This window comes from Equus quagga, chromosome 18 (assembly GCF_021613505.1).
Source record: "Equus quagga isolate Etosha38 chromosome 18, UCLA_HA_Equagga_1.0, whole genome shotgun sequence".
NCBI classification, from domain to species: domain Eukaryota; kingdom Metazoa; phylum Chordata; class Mammalia; order Perissodactyla; family Equidae; genus Equus; species Equus quagga.
Window position 1 is genome coordinate 8294567 of NC_060284.1, and position 21010 is coordinate 8315576.

At 36.7% G+C, this 21010-nt stretch overlaps 1 protein-coding gene across 3 annotated transcripts in view; it reads left to right on the forward strand.

Moving 5' to 3' along the window:
• SRSF11 (serine and arginine rich splicing factor 11) overlaps window positions 1-21010 on the forward strand; it is a 43598-nt gene that overhangs the window by 1412 nt on the left and 21176 nt on the right. Inside the window, exons 2-3 of one of the 3 annotated variants that reach the window (XM_046645276.1) lie at window positions 12066-12275; window positions 18841-18974. In XM_046645276.1, coding sequence (XP_046501232.1) covers window positions 12088-12275; window positions 18841-18974 — 322 coding nt within the window. In that variant the 5' untranslated portion in view covers window positions 12066-12087. Of the gene's footprint in view, window positions 1-11856; window positions 12276-18840; window positions 18975-21010 lie in introns of those variants that run through there. The other 2 variants (XM_046645278.1, XM_046645277.1) reach the window with 2 other exon arrangements.

A 21010-nucleotide genomic window follows, 5' to 3' on the forward strand; every position in this document is an offset into this window, starting at 1 on the left:
GCAGATGAAGAAATTGTGGCTAAAAGGGAGTAAGAAACTTGCCAAAGGTCACAAGTTTTCTATAAGTGGTATGACCAGGAATTTGAACCACGTCTCTCTTAAAAACCTTTCTCGTTAATCGTTATGATTGCCTAGTGGCTTTTATCCTGGAACCATTTTAAGGGACACTTCAATTATGTTTTAAGAGAAAGGTGTTTATTAGAGAAAACCCTTTTTGTCTTTTGTAGCATATGACAGCCTGCCTTTGGAGGATGAATTGCTCAAGTAGAAAATTTTATAATAGCCACCCCTCCTCCACAATAGATTCTTGTTTAGTTCAACATTTTTTAAAATAACAGCCAAGTGTAATTTTTTCACTTATTGTGCTTCTACCTGAAGTTAAATATTTCATTGTTGACATTTAATTATAGTATTATGTTGAAACGTTTCATTTTGTGTAAGAAAAGTAAATCTGAAAAATCCAAGCGACCATATATACTTGAGGTAAACTTTAATAGATATAAACTGACATATGTAAAGATCTTACTAGTATATACCTGTAATACACTGTGTATTGTACTTATGTAGCAAGTGCAGATTGAGCAAGTGAGGGTGAAAATTTTTATCTCATGCAATCGGGAAAATTACGTGTTTTATCTCACATTGGTAGAAACTGAAAGCTTATCAACTTGTGCTTCTTTATTAGAGAGTGTAGTTATATATAGTTATATCTGTGGGAATTAGCGCTTTATATCAATTGCATTACTTAGGAAGAATGCATTACAAACAAAAAACCCAACCCTTTTTCAACATGAGCATTTAAATGAAAGTATTTCCTTGTTTGAAAAAAAAAAAGGGTTACTGAAATAATATGAAATGGACATCTCCTGTGTAGGGCCTAGAGACTACTGCATAGCTTTTTGTAACAGAATTTGTCTAGCTACAATTTATTATATTGATTTTATTAAAGTAATGGGGGTGTTTCACTCTTCTAGCTTCTTTGCTAAATGAAAAAAGAAAGTGAAGAAACCAAAAATATGTTGAGCCTAAGAATTATATTGGCCAAAGAATGCTCATCTCTTTCATAATGGAAAGTAAGACTATTATCAAAGTAAGATAGTGGCTTGTCTCTACCATTAAAATTTAATAAGACGTTTTCAGACATGGCTGTAGTACTCTTATGAACATTGCTACGTTAGGTTTTTTCAGAGCTGAAAGGTCCAGTTGATAAGATGGATTTATTGAGGCAAACTGAGAAATTATAGTAAAGGAAAATGCATTAATTTGTGCAAATTTTTCAAGCATATTTGTTTAAAAAATGTTATCAAATAAGAGCAAAGTGAATTTGCTTCTTAGACATTCCTAGGAAGTTTCTTTTTGTGTAAACTATCAGATTTAGATTTAGCCTATTTTGAATCAGTATTATGTTTATCTTTCAGAATATTGCCTTACCTGTGAGAACTGCTATTTTATGCTGAAGTTACTTATTGAGAGAACCTTTTACTTTTTAACGCTCATTGATTGGAGTTGTTGGACCTAACATATATTGCTTATTAAATGTTTTTTGAGTTGAATTTTTTAATATTCTCATACACTTATTACTCAAGTAAGGTTTTCTTTCTAGATTTGTCCCTTAAGGTGCTATAAGTTATCAAAATTGAGGGCAAAATTCTATAGGACAAAGGCTCTTCATGTTTTAAATATTCAACTTTAAAAGTGTTTGTTACACGTGTCTTTTAGTTTCCTTTAAAAATTTCAATTTGCAGTTTCACATTTTCCATTCAGGCCTATGTTGACCAACTTTGAACGCAGTCAGTAGAAAACATTCTATATTATTTCTTTGAAGGCAGTACATATTTTGCATTTTTATTCATAGTTTCAAATGTGACTTTGAATTGCATTTTGTTGTTATTAGAATTGTGTGTGGTGAGTTTTTCAGATGGAGAGGGTGCATTTTATTTTAGATTATTCAATTGTGTATTCTTTGCATGTTCCCTGTGCTTCTCTTTCTTGCTTTTGAATCATGAAGCAATGAGCTTGCTCTAGGAAATTTAATATTTGATTCAAATATCGAGTCTTTTCTTTCTTTCTACCTTCAATACAAAAGAATTTTAGTCCACCAGCTTTAGGAAAATATCATTTTCATTTTCCTCTTATCAAAAGGTTTTACATGCTAGTGTTTTTCATATGAAGAAAAGTGGAGGAACTAGTTAGAAAAAATTTTTTTTGATTCTGATCACTTTTAGTTTTATTTTTTATTTTCTTTCTGTTGAAAAAAAGGAATTTGAAGTGGGGGTGGTTGTAAAGCAGTCTTGCTCATGTCATTAAATAAAAAGCATCATGATATTGTTTATTTGTTTTTCTAAAATCAGCTGAAAATGTTTCCCATTCTACTCCTAACCTTTAACAGCTCTTTTCTCAATCTTTTTTCAAGATTAATGTGTTCTGTGACTTAAAGTCTTTATTTTAATATTAATTGTAAAGGTTTTATGAATTTTCTCTAAAGTAGTAAAGTGATACAGAGATAAAATTGGGGCACCAAACTCTAGAATGTACCTCATAATATTATTGTCTTTAATTGTGTTCACACATACAAAACCGCTGCTGAATAAATCTGGTTAAAGTAAGTTTTAATCAAAATCTACTATTTTAAAATCTGACGTTTATCATACCCTGCCAACAGTTTTGCTCTATTGGATTCGGATGCAACTTTATTTGCTCAGTACTTCAAAAAGAGAGAGACATTGGGGCTGGCCAGGTGGTGCAGCGGTTAAGTTCACAGGTTCCGCTTCAGCGACCCTGGGCTCACCGGTTCGGATCCTGGCTGTGGACATACACCCTGCTTGTCTAAGCCATGCCTTGGTAGATGTCCCGCATATAAAGTAGAGGAAGATGGGCTTGGATGTTAGCTCAGGGCCAGTTTTCATCAGCAAAAAGGAGGAGGATTGGCAGCAGATGTTAGCTCAGGGCTAATCTTCCTCAAAACAAAAAGAGAGGCAGTAAATGATTGTACATGGCAAATATTGCTCTATGTGAGCAAAGCTTCCCAACAGTTTTAATAAGACGTGATATGGTCCCTGAGAGTTTATTTTTAGTGTCAACTTAAGTTGATAAGGGGGAAAAATATGAATAATTTGCTAGTTTGGTGACAATCACAATCAATAGATTTTTATTAAAAAATTTGATACTCAAATTTCAAGATGGAATATTTATACTCACAATTGCAATTAAGATAAAAGCTAATTTAACTTGCAGAATACTTTCAAGACTGTCCACAATTTTTTCTACATCATTTTTTTTTCCATCCTTTAAAATATCACGGACACATACACTTAAATAATTTGAAAGATACTGTCGTTGGAGTGTTGAAACACTAGTGAACATTCAAATACTTGATCCCTGCAATGCAAATCTGTGAACCCAGCTTTGCTCTTCATCTTTCTAGGGATAGATGTTTTGCACTCATCACTAAATTTATCTTCCATTAATACAAATTTGATTATTTTCCATTTTAGAAATGCTGACCTTTTTGCTTTTCTTTTAACTCCTCATTTCCTAGAAAGTTACCTTTCCACCTCTCTTCCCTCCTTCAAAATAATTATTTGATTCGTGTCTCCACGTGCTTTAGACTTCAATGTGAGCTAATTGTGGCTTGAAACTAACTGCAGTTCATAGTTTCAAGCACCTGGGGTGGCAGTTGTTGGGGGGGGAAAAGCTTGTGTCAGGGATTCAGATTGTTTTGTGTACTTAGTAATATTTCTCTTTGTTTTTCTGTCTTTAGTCATTTGAGAGTCTGTTGCTCTGCCCCATGTCGCAGTACTGTTGATTTGAGATTAATTGAACATAAGTGCTGTTGTGTCTTTTGAAAATAAGAATAATACTCTTGCTCTAAAACTGTACACAAGTAACTGAAGCCTTCCTAGAAAGAATTTTCTGTGAAACATTTGTGTTTTATCAAAAAGGGAATGTTTTGTTTAGCTGTCACCTATCTATTCATGCTATTGGTAAAGTACTGCTTTAGGATCAAAATGAATATGAAAATCTGAAATCTGTTGGTGTCATGTTTCTGTGCAGCAGCCTCAAAGGAGAAAGGGCATCTAATAATAGTATATTTCACATGTTTACTACCACTTAACAGTTTACAAAGCGGTTTCACATTTGACAGTAATACTCTACGATAAGACAGAAGTATTGTTATTATTCATCCATTGGAAAGATGAGGAAGTTGAACACAGACTTTCCTATAATGGTATATACTGTTTATTGAGTGCATTGAGCGCCTGTGTGCTGGGCTCTGTGCTAGGTGCTTCATATCCATAATATTTCTAATCTTAAAAACGTTTATGTCATTATCCCCATTTTTCACAGGGAATTGAGACTCATGTGGCTAATTATAGGAAGCACCTATTATAGTAGTTGAGAGCATGCATGGGGAGTGGACTGGGGACTTCTACTTTTTCTGCTCATATAGTTTGGATATTTAACATTATATATTTATTACTTTATAATAATTTTTTTTAATATGCCACAAACAAACCTATGTTAGAATGTAGGATCTTAAATAAGAAACTCTTCTCAATATGTAAAGTAACTCTTCTGATTCCTATCTTTCGTGTGAATGATGAAATAGATTCAGTCCAAGGTACCAGCCTAAAATAAAGTGATGGTGTAAAATGGAACCCAGTTGAGGTAACCATTCATTTTTCAAGATGAAAGATTTTTAATTTGTAGAGTAGGGATAATAATGGTAGTTAATATTTATCTTTTCTAAGCGTTTGCATTAATATTCTCACAACAACCCGGTGAGTGGGCATTACTGTTATCCCCATTTTTCAGATGAGGAAATTGAAGCACAAAGTAATAATCCAGTGGTCACAGTTATCTTAACTGGTGGTCAAGCCCCTTCGTGTCCCAGCTCTATGCCTGCATTCTTAATCACTGTAGCACCTTTTAAGTATTGTGAGGATTAAAAGTCATTTTAAAAGCATTCGGTTAATCTCGATCCTCTTATCACTGAGTTGAGTACACTTTCGTTTTTGCTAGTTTTATAAGACTCTTTGGAAAGAGAAAGTTTCATGAAAAGAAAGTTAATTTTACAGTGTAGCCAAAAAAAGGAGCCCAAATGGTGCAAATGTCTAATGCCTCGATTGGGGAAAACTATTTAATATTAAAATGCTTGAGACTTTTTACTTAAAGATACATATAACTCTACTGGATTTATTTTTCACTTTTTTTTTTTTTAAGATTATGAAGCATCCCCTCAAGTGGCCTTTCTCAATTGAGATTCTAATCTTATATAACATAGAGGATAGTATTGAGTAATTAGTACCTGGAGCTTCCCCATCCAAATATTTTTGTTGACTCCCTTCAATCCAAAAAGCCAAACAAATCTCTACAAATAAATTGACTGTGATTTTCCAAGCGACTCATATACACTCTAGCCGAGAATACTGTGCCTATGGATATAGGCAACAATGTCTTAATGCTCAGACTACTAACTGTTCCCTCTATCATAATCATAAAAACAAAGCTTTGAAAAATGGGCACATACAAATTTTTGCCTACAATTTCAAGATGTTCATAGACCTTGTGCTGTCAATTTTAAAATGTAGATATAGAATCCTGGCTATTGATAGACAGTATAAATTGAACAATATGAAACAAGTATTCGGAAATAAACTTTACTTTTTTTCTATCCTGGTGTGTGTCCATCCATCCATCTGTCTATCAGTCCCCTAATGCTAACTTTCCCTTTCATTTAGATGGAACAGGGGAAAGGAGAGTGGGATTTACCATTTTGATTTTAAAACAGATATTAATATTTATAGAATTATTTATAGAATTAGAAATTGACTAGAAGTACAATTATCTAATTTGTAGAATTGGAAATACAAATTAAAATAGATCTGCAGATAAGTTTTTTAAAAGTTGCAGATTTGTAAGCAAGAAATTTATTTGCTAGATTTTTCTTGTTGCTTTCTATGTTATACAGAAAAAAATGTATAGGCAAATACTTTGTTTATCTCAAATTTCACTGTAAATCTAATAAATGCATTGCTATCTTCATTTGCCAAGCCTTTGTTGAGTAGATTATGTGAGGCATTTATAAAGTCTCTAGCACATTGATGCTACTCAGTAAGTGTTTGTCAGATGCTGACTTGGTTGCAGTATAATACTGTTGGGCATCAGAAATACAAAGATTAATACATTGCCTTCCCTGTCCTCAAAAAAAGTGTTTGCTAGAGGGGAAGAACTGCTTAACAACTAATTTGATGAAAGGCCTGCTGCTTGTGCAGATTCGCAAAATTGTGTCAATTTGGAGGACTCCATCATCTTTTCCATTAGTGTGAACAAAGGTGGCTAACAATAACAGAGGTGACTTGCCTCTCCAACTGAGGGCATGGCGTCCAGCGGGTAGAGCGATTGTACGCACCTGTGCCTATTCTGCCTTTTAATTGAAGAGCTTCCATCTAAAGACATGAGATTTGTTTTCTTAAAAATATCTTTATTACAAGTGTTCTTTTTTTTCCCAGTTTGAGATATAATTGACATATAGCACTGTGTAAGTTTAAGGTGTACAGCATAATGATTTGATTTACATATATCATGAAATGATTACCACAATAAGTTTAGTTAATATCCATCATCTCATATAGATACAAAATAAAAGAAAAAGAAAAAAAAAGTTTTTCCTTGTGATGAGAACTCTTAGGATTTACTCTCTTAACAACTTTCCTATGTATCATATAGCAGTGTTCAGTATAGTCATCATGTTGTACATTACGTCCCTAGCACGCACTTATCTTGTAACTGGACCACCTGCCTCCAATTCCCCCTCCCCCTGCATCCCCTCCCTGGTAACCACAAATCTGATCTCTTTTTCTGTGAGTTGGGGGGTTTGTTTATTTTTTAGATTCCAAATGTGAGTGAGATCATACATACGTATTTGTCTTTCTCTGTGAGACTTATTTCATTCAGCATGGGTGCCCTCAGGGTCTATCCATGTTGTCACAAGTGGCAAGATTTCCTCATTTTTTATGGCTGAATAATACTACATTGTATAGATATACACATATAACACAACACCTCTATCCATTTGTCTGTCAACAGACACTTAGGTTGTTTCTACATCGTGGCTATTGTAAATAATGCTGCTACAAACATGTGGGTGCAGATATCTCTTTGACATACTGTTCTCATTTCCTTTGGATATATTTCCAGAAGTGGGATTATTGGATCATATAGTAGTTCTGTTTTTAATTTTTTGAGGAACCTCCATCCTCTTTTCCATGGTGGCTGTACCACTTTACACTACTACCAGTAGTGCACAAGGGTTCCCTTTCCTCCACATCCTCACCAGCATTTGTTATCTATGGGCTTTTTTTTTTTTCCTTTGGTAAGGAAGAGTCGCCTGAGCTAAGATCGATCTTACATTGCCAATCTTCCTCTCTTTTTTTTTTTTTGGTATGTAAACCGCTGCCACAACATGGCCACTGACAGACAAGTCGTGTGGGTCTGTTCCCAGGATCAAACCCAGGCCGTCGAAGCAGAGCATGCCAATGTTAACCAACTAGGCCACCAGGACTAGCCCCTTTGTCTTTCTGATACTAGCCATTCTAACAGGCATGAAGTGATACCTCATTGCGGTTTTGATTTGCATTTCCCTAATGAGAAGTGATGCTGAGCATCTTTTCATATACCTGTTACTATATCTTCTTTGGACAAATGTCTTTTGAAGTCCTTTGCCCATTTTTCAACTGTATTATTTGGTTTTTGCTGTTGAGTTGTGTGAATTCTCTGTATATTTTGGGTATTAACTCTTTATTGTATATATGGTTTGCAAATATTTTTTTCCCATTCCATATCTTGTCTTTTCATTTTGTTCATGGTTTCCTTTGCTGTGTAGAAGCTTTTTAGTTTGATGTAGTCCCACTTGTTTATTTTTTATTTTGTTGCTTGTGCTTTTGATGTCATATCCAAAAAATTATTGCCAAGTCCCATTTCAAGGAGCTTTTTTCCTATGTTTTCTTCTAGGAGTTTTATGGTTTCAGCTCTTACATTTAAGTCTTTAATCCATTTTGAGTTAATTTTTGTGAGTGGTATAAGATAGGGATCTAGTTTCTTTTATACATGAGCTCTTTTAGAAGCTTGGAACTGGAAAGACCTAAAGCTTGTCCATCATGATGAGAGGCTTGGGATTGTTTTTGAGGATTTGCATAAAGCATTATTTTCTAATTTTCTTTGACTGACTTTCCTGCCAATATCACACACCAGTTTAAATTTTTTTAGCAGTGTGGTGGTGGTGGTTCCCCACCTATAAGCAATAAGGCCCTATTATGGGGAGCCTATAAGTTATTTTCTATATTTCAGAAGCCTATCAGAAATCATGCACTACAACATGCATATATTGGCCAAATATGACTATATAGACCATAATATGACTATATAGGCCAAGTGACAGCTTACTTTTCGCTTTGGATTGGACATAGCCTTAACCCTTAGTAAGACTGGTAATGTTTATCATTCAGATGTAACTGGAAGCCTTCCCTAACCCACTCGGGAAGAGGAGCTGTGACTCTTCCTGTGCGCGTCTTCCGCTTCACTTTCTACATGATAGTGACAGGGTCTCCTTATAAGTCTCTCAGATGTATAAACTGAACAGCATTCATTCAGCAAAGAAAGGTTTTCCTACTTTTCTTGAAAGCTTCCAAATTGTTCTTACCCTCAGGAACTTTCTAATTTGCTGTTTCCTCTGCTTAGATTGCCCTTCCCCTGGAAAATCAAATTGCTTGCTTCCTCCATTTCTTAAAGTCTCACTTCAGATAACACCTTCTCCCACGTCTCCTATCCTGGTTTATTTTCATCACAGCACGTTACTCCCTTACACCTTTTAGTTTGTTTATTGAGAGTTTGCCGCACTAGACGTAAAGTTTCATGAGATCAGGGACATTGCTATCTTTTCTCTGCTGTATTTCCAGTGACTAAGAAAACCCCGGAACATAGTAGGTGCATAATATTTGAAAGAATTGGGGAGTTTTGTAAGAGCCTCTTATGATACTGGGGTTAAAGTAATTAAGACACGCATGATACCTGTCTCCAGATTCTGTACTTCTTATAATCTTATTTAATTAGGAGCCTAAACAAATCTGAAGTGATTTAAAACTAGTATAGATCGTATCTATTTGTTACTTGTTTTGAGATATTTATTTGCCTTTGGCTATTTGATTTCTGCGGGAAACAGACAATAACAACACAAGGCAGTTAGTTATTGAATCTGTTTAGACCTAGAGGCTCTTCACAGTTGTGCTGCAGCTCCTCAGTCAGCTCCTGACTGGAGTAGCTCTTACAAGTGAAGTGGAACTTCCTCAGATCACAATAATAAATGACAGGGGAGTCTGTTAATCCAGTCTTCTGGCTCTAAGTGCAGTATTTTTCCTAGCTGCTGGATGATTTGAAAATATTCAAAAATACTCCTTATTAGAATAAGATTCTTTTTTGCCCCTTTGTTTCTCCATATGGAAACGCCATCTATTTATATGTTCAGTAAGTTAGTATACATAAAGTGGCTTCTGATGATTTAAATGATTTTATTTTACTACAGAACTATCTTTTTCTTTGGTTGGAATGTGTAGCTTTAATTAGGAAATATGTCAAACATATAGAAAAGCATAGAATAATATAAAAGATTTCTGTGTATCCACCACAGAGTATAAATAGATGTTAATATTTAAAAAAAGAAGGTATGAGCTGTTCCTGCCCTTGTTTTATTTGAGCTTTTATAGTAGAACATTGTAGCATGCTTGGCACATCATAAGCCCTCTTAGTAAGTGTGGAACTTGTCAAATGACAAAACTAAAACAATTTAGTAACAAGTTTGATGTTCTTTATTCAAGGGAAGACAGTCCATAGACGGGGAGAGTGCAGTGTCTCACAAGCGGTGGAGCAATCTTCCTCAGAGATTCCCAGCAAGAGGGAGTTTTATGGATTGTTAGAAGAGGCAATGCAGGGGCTGGCCCCGTGGCGCAGCGCTTAAGTGTGCACGTTCCACTTCCAGGTTCGCCGGTTCGGATCTTGGGTGCAGACATGGCACCACATGGCAAGCCATGCTGTGGCAGGTGTCCCGCATATAAAGTAGAGGAAGACGGGCACGCATGTTAGCTCAGGGCCAGTCTTCCTCAGCAAAAAGAGGAGGATTGGCAGCAGATTTTAGCTCAAAGCTAATGTTTCTCAAAAAAAGAAAAAAAAGAAGAGGCAATGCAGAAATGGCATGATTGGCCAGGAGGCGGGTGATTTCCTTCTAAGGCTAGCAGGTCCTGTTTTCTAGGGTAAGGTAAGGTAGCTAAAACTGAGTTGGAGGATTGGGATTGGTGTATGTTAGGTGTTCTTGACAGGTGTTTCCCCCCGTAAGTTCAGGCTGACTTAGGTTTAAATTTGTGATGTGGGCCAGGCCATGGGGGTGGCCTCCATTTTGTGGATCCTGATAGAAGAATTAACTTTACCAAATTGTTAAGAATCTATAATTGGTGGTTACATAAGCCTGATTCAAAATGAGAAGATAAACTACCTGCCATTTTTTATATTCAAAGATACACATTTATGATTGGCATGCAAGTAGTTGTAATTTATAATTTTGCTGAGGCTGACATTCAACCAACCCATCTCTCTTCTGTATAAGAACTAGCAGAAGTGACATCACTAGTAGTAAACCTGGCCAATTGGCTCTCCATCCAAATCTCAACAATTTTGTGTTCTAATCTCTCACAAATTACACTCTTGACTGCATTATTCCATAGAGCTATTTACTAATAAAAATATTCTGTAAGGCCTCAGGTTTTAGCCTCCAAAAATATTCAGGGTCAAGTTAAATTATTTAACAATTGTCTTAGAAGAAATGGCATTGTCATTAAGGCATATTTGTGCGCACATGTTCAGCATATTTTTTGGGCATTGCCTATGTGCCAGACATTGTGCTAGGTCCTAAACTGACCCAGAAAACTCACAGCTTTGGAGTGGGATACATGTCAATGTAACAAAAACTGTGTATGAATCCTATATTGGTTAGTAGAGAAGAGGAAGCTCAAACTCTGCTTACAGAAGTTGTGACAGTGGAAGGAAGGCCTTACAGTGGATAGTACTTGGATAACATGAGGGAGGTTGTCAGTAATTTGTATAAAGGCACAGTGAAATGAAAGATTTGTCAGATGTGGGGGAACTACGAGTCATTCATTGGATAACTGGATGAAAGTGGGAGAAAGTTCAGATGAGGTTGAAAAATTAATCCTCTTTTTGTAGTCAAAAGCTTCAAAATTATTTTAAGCAAGAATATGCATGTAAAGTAAGTTTTCCTGCAGAAATTGCAGATCATATTCTTGAATATATTTAGGTACTGTGAAATGTGCTTTTAAAAAGTCAACTTGTGAAATAAAATTAGCTATAAAGTACTAGTAAGTGTGACATTAAAATGTTTTTTACAGGTTTTAGCGACAAAGCAAATTGTTACAAATTTATTATTACCAAAATGTATGTAAAGATTCAGAAAATGTTATAGTGGAGGGGAGCAAAATCTTGGTAGCTAGGGTGGAAATTTCATCAGTAACTGGACAGATTTGTATATGATACTAAAAGAAATAAATATCGTGGGCCTTTTTTAATAAGAATAGTTGCTTAAGCGTGCAGTTTTTACAGGGGAATGAATGCTGGCTTAGAAAAACGGTTAATACCTTCCACTTTCTCTTCTAAAAAGAAGACGGAGCCTCGGCACAGGGCCACCACGGCTCCCCGCGTGTCCTGGCGGCGGGCGGGGCCTACTGCGCCTGCGCAGGGCGGAGCGGCGGGGACGCGCCCGCGCGCCGCAAGGCATTGTGGGGCCCGGGCCCGCGGGCGCGGAGCTGGGCGGCGAGGGGGGCGGCCGTTTGTTTTCTCGGGCCTCGAGCTCGCGCGCTCTCTTCTCCTGGAGCGGCGGGGCGGAGAAACGGCGGTGGCGGCGGCGGCTGTGGCCTCGGACTGCTTCCTGTCTCCTCTCCGGCGAACCGGTTCCTCTCCCCCTCCTTTTCACTGTTTGTTGTGTGTTTGATGTGTTAAAGCAGGAGCGAGAAGGCGAGCAGCGCCATGAGCAACACCACCGTCGTCCCCAGCACGGCGGGCCCGGGCCCCAGCGGCGGGCCTGGCGGCGGCGGCGGCGGCGGCACCGAGGTGATCCAGGTGACTAATGTCTCCCCGAGCGCCAGCTCTGAGCAGATGCGGACCCTCTTCGGTTTCCTAGGCAAGATCGACGAACTGCGCCTCTTCCCGCCCGAGTGAGTAGCGCCCTCCATGCGCTCTGCGCCTCCCGGGGGCCGGGCCTGGCCGCGCGGGGCCGCGGGCTGGGGCGTTTCCCGAGGCCCGGAGCTGCGTGGTGGGCCTGCCGCCGAGGCCGCGAGGCTGGGCGGGCCGTGGGGGTCAGGAGACGCCGGCGCCTCCCCTCGGGAGCGCTTCCCCGAAGCTGGTGCCGACGTGGTCGATGTTTGAGCGCTTAAAGCAAGGCACACTGCACTTTACGTATTTTGACGTAGGTCAGTCTTGTCTTTAAAAAATCAAGTGTTTGAGTTCTTTGAAAAGTAACAGTTATTCATTCTTATGTTTATTTGACACTGAATTTTGTAGGCGGCTGTTCACTTGCTGCAAAGTATTGCCGTTGAGTGATTCTGGTCTAGGGAATATAATTGACAGTCGGTACTCTTTGATAGACATAATTCAGTGAGCCTGAATACTTAGTTTTTACAATAACAAGAACGAGTTATAGCTGAAACTTAGGGTTTCCTTTATTTAAATAATGTACACATGTATGGTATTTCACAATTGTTCTTGAGAAGGAATTTTATAGAATGTTACATTTTTTAATTTAGAGTGTATCGCTTTTTGTTTTTCTCCTGTTGTCTCACATTTATTATTATCGGAAAAGTAATAAACGAGTGGATTAATTGTAAAGAAAAAGTAATTTAAAGAAGCTATGAGGTAAGATAAGATGTGTTAAATATTAGAACAAACATTTGAAATAATAAGACCGCTCTTTGGAAAGAGTGAGAATTCAGATGTTACTGTCAGTAGACACTCAGTACCCACTGTCCATGGAGAGATTTATGATGTCACTTCAATACTAAACAGGAAATTGGAATCCTCGAGGAATCCACTGTTGTGGATGTAATAAACATTAATTTATGTACATTGCTACTCTAAAATAATAGCGGTTGATCATACTGTGGTATTAAGTATTACCATATTTCATCACTTTCTACTTAAAATATTTTCAAATGGTTCTTAGTGTTTTCAAATTGTTGTGTTGTGTTTAATTTTTAGGAGAATATGCATGCTGATTTTTCACAATTGATTTGTATGAAGTGTAGAATTCTGGGAACAAACATGTTTTTGTTGTAGTTATTTTGAACAGAAACTTGACTTGCTTTGGTAATGGAGGACAGATAGCTTTCATAATATGAACATACAGAAATAGAAATTTTACTGTTATTCACTTTTCTCACAACATACTTTTTAGTAAGTTATTAAAATTAACAGTAAAATGGCAGGAAGTCAGACTTAGTGGATTATTGTAATCATGTTATTTCTCAAAGTATTTGAGATGTTGTTTTATGAAATAATTCCAGTCTCGCAAGTTATTAAGAACTTCGTTATAGTTAGACTTTAAAACTCTTTGTTTATTTTGAAGATGCTCTTTTTATGATGTGTTTACAAGAAGATGAGGAAGAGAGGTGTAGGCAGTTTACTGGTTCCTCTTTTACCTAGTGCATGGTTGGTATCTTAGAGGGATCATGGTGGACCAGAGTCTGGCTTTTTTGCTTTGTAGTCAAAGGAGTAGCTCCATCATAACCAGAATAGCTGATATGTACCAGAAAGCATGATCTGGGGGTGCTATGCTTTAAAAGGATTCCTTTCCCTCTATTTGGAGGAAGAGAGAAATATTGACACAGTTTGGGTCTTTGACTCACCATGTACAAATCATTCTCTTCTGAAAATGTACAAGGTTGTGATATAGTGAATGTTATATTACATTAGTGGCCTTACTGATTTGAATAGAGATATGTAGAAGCTTACTTTTGTTCATTTAATGTTGATTTTTTTCTTCTTTCTTTTTTTTTTTTTTTCAAACTAATTTAAGTCTCAGCTAACCTGATCTACACAATTTGAAAACACTTTGCTGAAATTTCTTTAAGCTTGTCACAGCTTTCAGCAGTAGCTTGCTAGGAATAATGAGCTGTGGAATCCTAGTAGTCCAAAAGGATTCATCATTCCAAAACTATTCCAAAAATTTTTCTCTTACTCAGAGAATAAGATTGAATGGCTCAGATTACATAACATTCTGACTATTGTGAACACATTTGCCACTTGATTTTTTATGGGTTCTGTGTGTGTATATTTTTTTCCCCTCAAAAGGCGTTGATATCCACCTGGAACTCTTTTCTCTTAGATAGGCCCATGACATGCTTAGTTTCTTTGGTTACTCAAACGTCAGTAATGAGAGAAGCCTTCCCTGATCGCTCTATATAAAAATACAGCACCCCTGCTCCCTTCCTTCTCTATTGAACTTAACTGGTTTGTTTTTCTCTATAGTGCTTGCCACAAACTGACAGGTTAAGTTTAACTTCTTCCCTCTTCTAGAATCTGAGATTCCTTGAGGTCATCAACATTAACCTGGGGGGTAATGTTTAAAGTACATGTATAACGGAGCCCCAGCCCACACCTACTGAAACTCGTTTCAGTTCTAAATGCCTGTTTTGAGGGAAGAAAATCATAGGACCTGGGATTATGCCAAGCATTTCAGTGACAACCTCCTCAAGATTTCTCCCCTTTTTTCATTATTGGATCCATCTATCTCTTGGTTCTTTTCAGCTGAAAATTGCTGGCCTGTAATTTCATCCACTGATAATACTGTCTGTCTTCACAAGACATAATATTCTGTCTCTTCAGTATGTCAGCCCTAGAGCTGTTTGAAAGCGTCTGTCAGTGTTCCCCTCATTTATTCTCTCTTTTTATTTTGTCTGTTTGTTTTTTGTGTGAGGAAGATTGCCCCTGTGCTAACATGTTGCCAATCTTACTCTTTTTGCTTGAGGAAGATTGTCAGTGAGCTAACATCTGTGCCGGTCTTCCTTTAATTTATATGGGATGCCGCCACAGCATGGCTTGATGAGGGGTGCTAGGTCTGTGCCGGGATCCGAACCTGCAAACCTCAGGCCTCCAAAGTAAAGCGTGTGACTTAACCACTATGCAACCGGCCTGGCCCCTGTTCTCTTTAGAAGAAAAACAGTTACTTTGATTCTAGTGGTTCCTGAAACGCACGTTGGACATTCAGCATTGTTTGAGTGTCTATTGTATGCTAGATGATTTCCTATTTTACCTTAATCAGTCCTTACAAATCCAGAGGAAGAATGTATTTTACCCTATTTTACGAATGGCTGAACTGACATTCGCATAGGTTGTTCTGTACGCCCAAGCCACTCTCCCAGTGTCAGAACTAGTTTGGTTTCAGTGGAATTTCAGAATGGAGACTAACTGGAGTGTTCATCTGGTAATGAACCCTGTGAAACTTGTGTCAGAGTTACACAGTAACTGAAGGCTACTGTAACACTGCAGATAAATTTAAATTTGTTATTTAAATAATGGATTAAGTAATTATTTCAGTGACCAAAAATAGATACTTTGATGATTATATAAGTAACAGTATAGTTAGATAAGGGAGAGAACTTAGTTTACTTTAAAAATTTTTTTTTACTAAATACAGCACTTTCCTATATTTCTTTAGAAATGAATAAGAACACAGTGAAAGAGGGGGCATGTGAGGTCAACAGAGTCAAGTTTTCAGGTGCATATTACTTTTGTCACACACCTGCTATTTTGAGGGGCTTAGGAGATTCCCTTTGTTTATAAGCTCAAAATTCTCCGCTCGGAAATGGTTAGCACAGTATTAAGGTAGGAGTTGAAAGAATGATATCCATGGCCTAAACCAGAAATTCTCATACTTCAGTGGGCACAAATGTCAACTGGGGATCTTGTTGAGACTCAGAGCCCTCTTATAAAAAGGATTCTCAGACTCTCTGGGCATGAGATGGACAACAGAAATCTGAATTTTTTATGTGCACCCCCAGAAGATTCTGAAACAACCCTTAGACTAAGGACACTTTAGGAAACATTAGGTAAAGGGCACAAGCATCATTGGCTCACTTTTCCCCATCTCACATCTGTTCTTTTCAACTGCCCTGCCTCGTCTATGTTAATTTTGAAAATATACTATACTAAAGGAGTAAACACAAGTATGTTTTTAGACGTGGTACTTGCACAGAATTCTAGGGTGTGAAAATTAATTTTAGGCATCAGTCCTCTATCTTATATTAACATGTTTTTTATTAATCTTAACTGAGAAAGTATAAGAATATAATTGTGAGGCCAAATAGTGATGTTTTTACACAGGAGCATTTTAAGTGGGGAAAGATGCATTATTTGCCTTTCTGAGTTGTCTTATTGAGGCTGTCTTTTCCATGGTATTTAAATTATTCATATATTAATCTTTACCTCACAACTGCTTACAGGTTTGATACAGCCAAAGTAATAGTTGCTGCACTCCTGTGACATGAGTGGGTAGAAAAAATATGAATCATTTTAAGATGACCAAGTAAATGGAAGGAAGTACACTGTGAGCACACAGGCAGTACTTTCTCATTTTTTAAAAAGAACTGTTATGTTTATATTCTTTAAGAACCTAATATTTGTTAGTGATTTTTCTTTTAGTCAGATGACAATAGATAGTGTCAAAGAAATGGTAGAGGTGACCTTTTAAGAAATTTGAGTGCCTGTTACTTCCCAAGGCATTCTGTTAGGTGTTAACATAAAATGATAGTGGTATTTTAAGAGGTTTTTCATTTAGTGGTAAAAATATGGCTGTCAGAAAAGAAATACAGAGTGTTACAACGTTAGTACTGAAACTGCTAAAAAAGGCATTCTTTTCCACTATTCGGGGTGCAAATGGTTAAAGTTTAGACCCTAGATCCGTAGTGCTTCCCTTTAAAAAATGCTGTCTTTTCAGAAACATTTAGCAGTAAGATGGCTGAAATTCCGTTAGCATGTATTGTCAACTTTGCTTTGAACTTAGATTAGGATCTGTGCTTAGTATGGGTGATGCCTTTAGGGAAACATATTAGAAGTTCTAACATAAATTATAGAGTTTGAGTTCTTAGATTATATAGATAGTTTCGTGTAGTCCTCAACATAAGAAGTGTTTTGTTTTTTATTTATTTTTATTTTTTGAGGAAGATGAACCCTGAGCTAACTGCTTTCTGCCAATTCTCCTCTTTTTGCTGAGGAAACCTGGCCCTGAGCTCACATCCGTGCCCATCTTCCTCTACTTTATATGTGGGACGCCTACCACAGCATGGCTTTGCCAAGTGGTACCATGTCCACACCCGGGATCCAAACCGGGGAACCCTGGGCTGCCAAAGCAGAACGTGTGAACTTAGCTGTTGCGCCACTGGGCTGGCCCCAAAGTTTTTATTTTCATGTTAGTGCCCAAATTATGAGGAAATTTTCTTTTCAACAACAAATACTGTGTCTGTAATACCTAGTGTAACCAAACCTGATGTAATTAGATTTTTATGTGTACTGGAACATCTCATTTATTAGAAAAGTTAACAAGAAGCTCCATTCTAGTCACGTTGAAATATGTTGTAGGATTTCCCTTTTCGTTATTGAGTCTTAAGATGTAATTGACGTTATAATAAAGCAGTGGTTCTTTACCCTGGGTGCATGTTACACTTGTCAGGGAGAATTAAAATACAGGAAGAGGAGCCACTCAGTACTTCATTCATCAGAGATCTTGATTTAATTGATGTGGAGTGCAGCGCCTACATAATTTTTTTCCAAGATGATTTCAATGTATAACCAGGGATGATGTGATTACTACTGCCTGAGGGCATGGGTTTTCAAATAACTTTTGGTTTGGGCTTAGGGAGCAACCCCATGCCTTTATTTGTTTAATCTTTCCCTTTCACAGAGAATTTCTTGACAGAAGTTTGAACCACCCCATATGTAAAGAAAAAAAACGACAAAAACTCTGCTCCCTGCCTCATCTGTCCCACTTACACTGCCATCACTCGCTCTTTAGCACTTGGTTTTGTTTTACCTGAGAAGGCAGTGTGCTGAGGGAAGTGGCTCTTGGTTATGGAAATTATGCGTGGTAGTAGCAGGAGTGGAGTACTGTCCCCATGTGTGCTTAATTTTTTTTTCCTCTCTGAAAGTACTCTACACAAGAAAGCCTTGATTATTTATAATGCCTGGGAGTTATAATATGCCAGAGGTGAAAGAGGGCAGGGCATTTAGTAGTCAGGTCAAGAAAACTGACTGACTGTCAGTAGATGCACTTCCCCACAATATTCTTTTGTCCCTGAAGTGGAAAATTCTTCACGTTTTTTATTCTGAAAATTCAGCTATAGTGAAAAGTTTTCTAAGCCAAAAATAATTTCTTGTTATCTGCATTTTAAAATAGCTGGTACTGGTATTATGAAAAAAAGCATTGACATTTTTGTGGTCTGCTGGAAGTCTGAGAGTTTAGTTTCAAACTGTTTTTAACTTGATACACTGTAAATTTAAACAGTGATTGTTTTTGTCTACGTGCAGTTTGCTACACTAGCTCAGTGGGTAGTCCTTTATTTGAATTGTCGTTTTCTTTTGAACTGGTTAACTAAACTAATATATGTACAGTTATGTATTTTTATCTGCCTGTTTTACTTTTGGAATAGAAGTATTGGTTTTTGAATCATACGCTTGTGTTTTACCTGATATTATTTTTCTCTTTTTTGATGTTATTTGTTTATTTTTTAGTGATTCACCTTTGCCTGTCTCATCTCGTGTCTGCTTTGTTAAGTTCCATGATCCCGACTCAGCAGTTGTGGCTCAGCATCTGACAAACACTGTGTTCGTTGACAGAGCTTTGATAGTCGTACCATATGCAGAAGGTTTGTGCTTTGTTTAACTACCTATCTGGGCATCCTATGATGACCATCTACCTCAGTATAGTTTTAGAGTGAGCGTTAGTAGCATGTTAAAAACCTAAGCTATTAACATTTTGAAACCCTTGTTATACTGTGGTCCCTATTTTTACTTGCAGATTTTTTTAAATCCTAAAAATTAGAAATCAGATTTGTTTTTATAAGATATTTAACCTTTTGCATTCTTTGGAAACATTTTTAAGTTCATTAAAACTGTGTCCCTTATTCTATTTTCTTAAGATACATCTATTTAGTTAATTTAACGTTTGAGTTTTATGAAAAAGTCCTGAAGGTGAATGGTTCACTCCATGCATATTTACACAGAAACCTTCAAATAAATGCATGTTATTTCTGTTTCGAAGAAACGACTAGGTGAGTTTTATGTCCTTAGTGCTTCCTCTCATTGATAACTTAAAAAAAAATTCCCATGTTGAGTTCCAGTATACCAAGGGTTGCAATGATTTGGTTTTTATGAAAGTCTAAAATTTCCTATAGCTTAGGTGCCAGATGGGCACTGGGTGTTTTGTTTTTATGCCAGATTTTCTTGTTCATTCATGCTATATTTTCTAGAATATCTCTAAATAATAAATTCTTCTCTCTGTTATTTGTGTGTGTGATTTTTGTAGTGGAGAAGGCAAATGCAAAACTCTTCCAGATGACTGAAAAACAGTGGGTCCTCTGCAGCCACAGGGGATTCTAGACATTAACTAAAGGCCAGCGAGCACTCAAGTCCCCAAGTGTTTTCCTGGTGTAACCATTTGTTAACTACATTTTCTCTCTTTTTACATTTTAGGCTTATGTTAAAGTAATTTGACAGAAAAATAATGAGCAGGGTTTTTGGATCTAAAATAGCCACTGTGACAAGACAGCACTATTTTAATTCAATTTTGTAAAACTTTTTAAGGCATATTTTATAATTAATTTGTTCCCGATGTACTGCTACTTTATTTGCTTTTTGGTAACTATAAATTCTGATCAAAGAAATCACTGAATATGATAAAATCACTGGATTTGAAGTTAATTTAACATATATACTGACCAGGATTTAATGCTTTCCCCTTTCCTTAATGAACCGGTCAGTGGAAGTGGAATCGTGATGTTGTTAACTTTAGATGCTATCTCAGATCTTTGAATATCGATGTGAACATTTACCCCATACCTTATAAACGTTGTGAAATGTCTAATTCTTAAAACTTAGAAAAATTGCTTCTCTGGTTTTCTAAAGAAATTAAATTGCATTTGTAGATGGGATAAGGCATGCTGTATAATAACCGTACGTCTATCTCCTTGGTATTAAAGTGTGTGAGCCCAGTTTAAGGTTTTAAAATATATATGCTGATAAACGTTTGACTTACTGTGTTGTGATTAAGCAATTTCTTATATCACTGTGCCTCTTGTAGGATAAGACTTACCTCCAAGAGAAAATTTACAGAATTCACATTTAGGATAAGTAATATATAGATCATAGTTTTTCGAACAAGGGTCAAATATGTGAGTAATGTGCAAAGCATTAGCCTTTAAATTTAAAGTATTTTATTGGCTAAGTATTATGTCATAGTTCCCAAGGCCTGAACATAATACAGTATATCATATAACTGGCTTTCATAAATATTTGTAGGCTGTAGTAATTTTTCTGGATCTGTTTTGAAAGTGATATACTCGGATGTATATGTAGAATTAACAGAAATAGTTAGTTCCAGAATCTGTTTTTGCTGTATTTACTTTCTGGTATGGTATGCTGTATTAATGTTATCTCCACTAAATAACTGATGTATTCAATCCCTTTGTCACCATTCACCCTAGTTTTAGCTCTTAGACTTTGGTGTTGGTTCTTGGTCAGCGTTTTAGAACAATAGACACAAAGTCTACGGTAAGGAATAGTCTTAATTGGTAAAAACTGAGATGGCTGGATTTGGAAGGAACTCTTAATAGTAATGGATTTGGGGGTGATTTAGGTTCCTTGGTTAATGTTTGTTTCTTTTGTCTGTTTCTTTTTCTTTCAT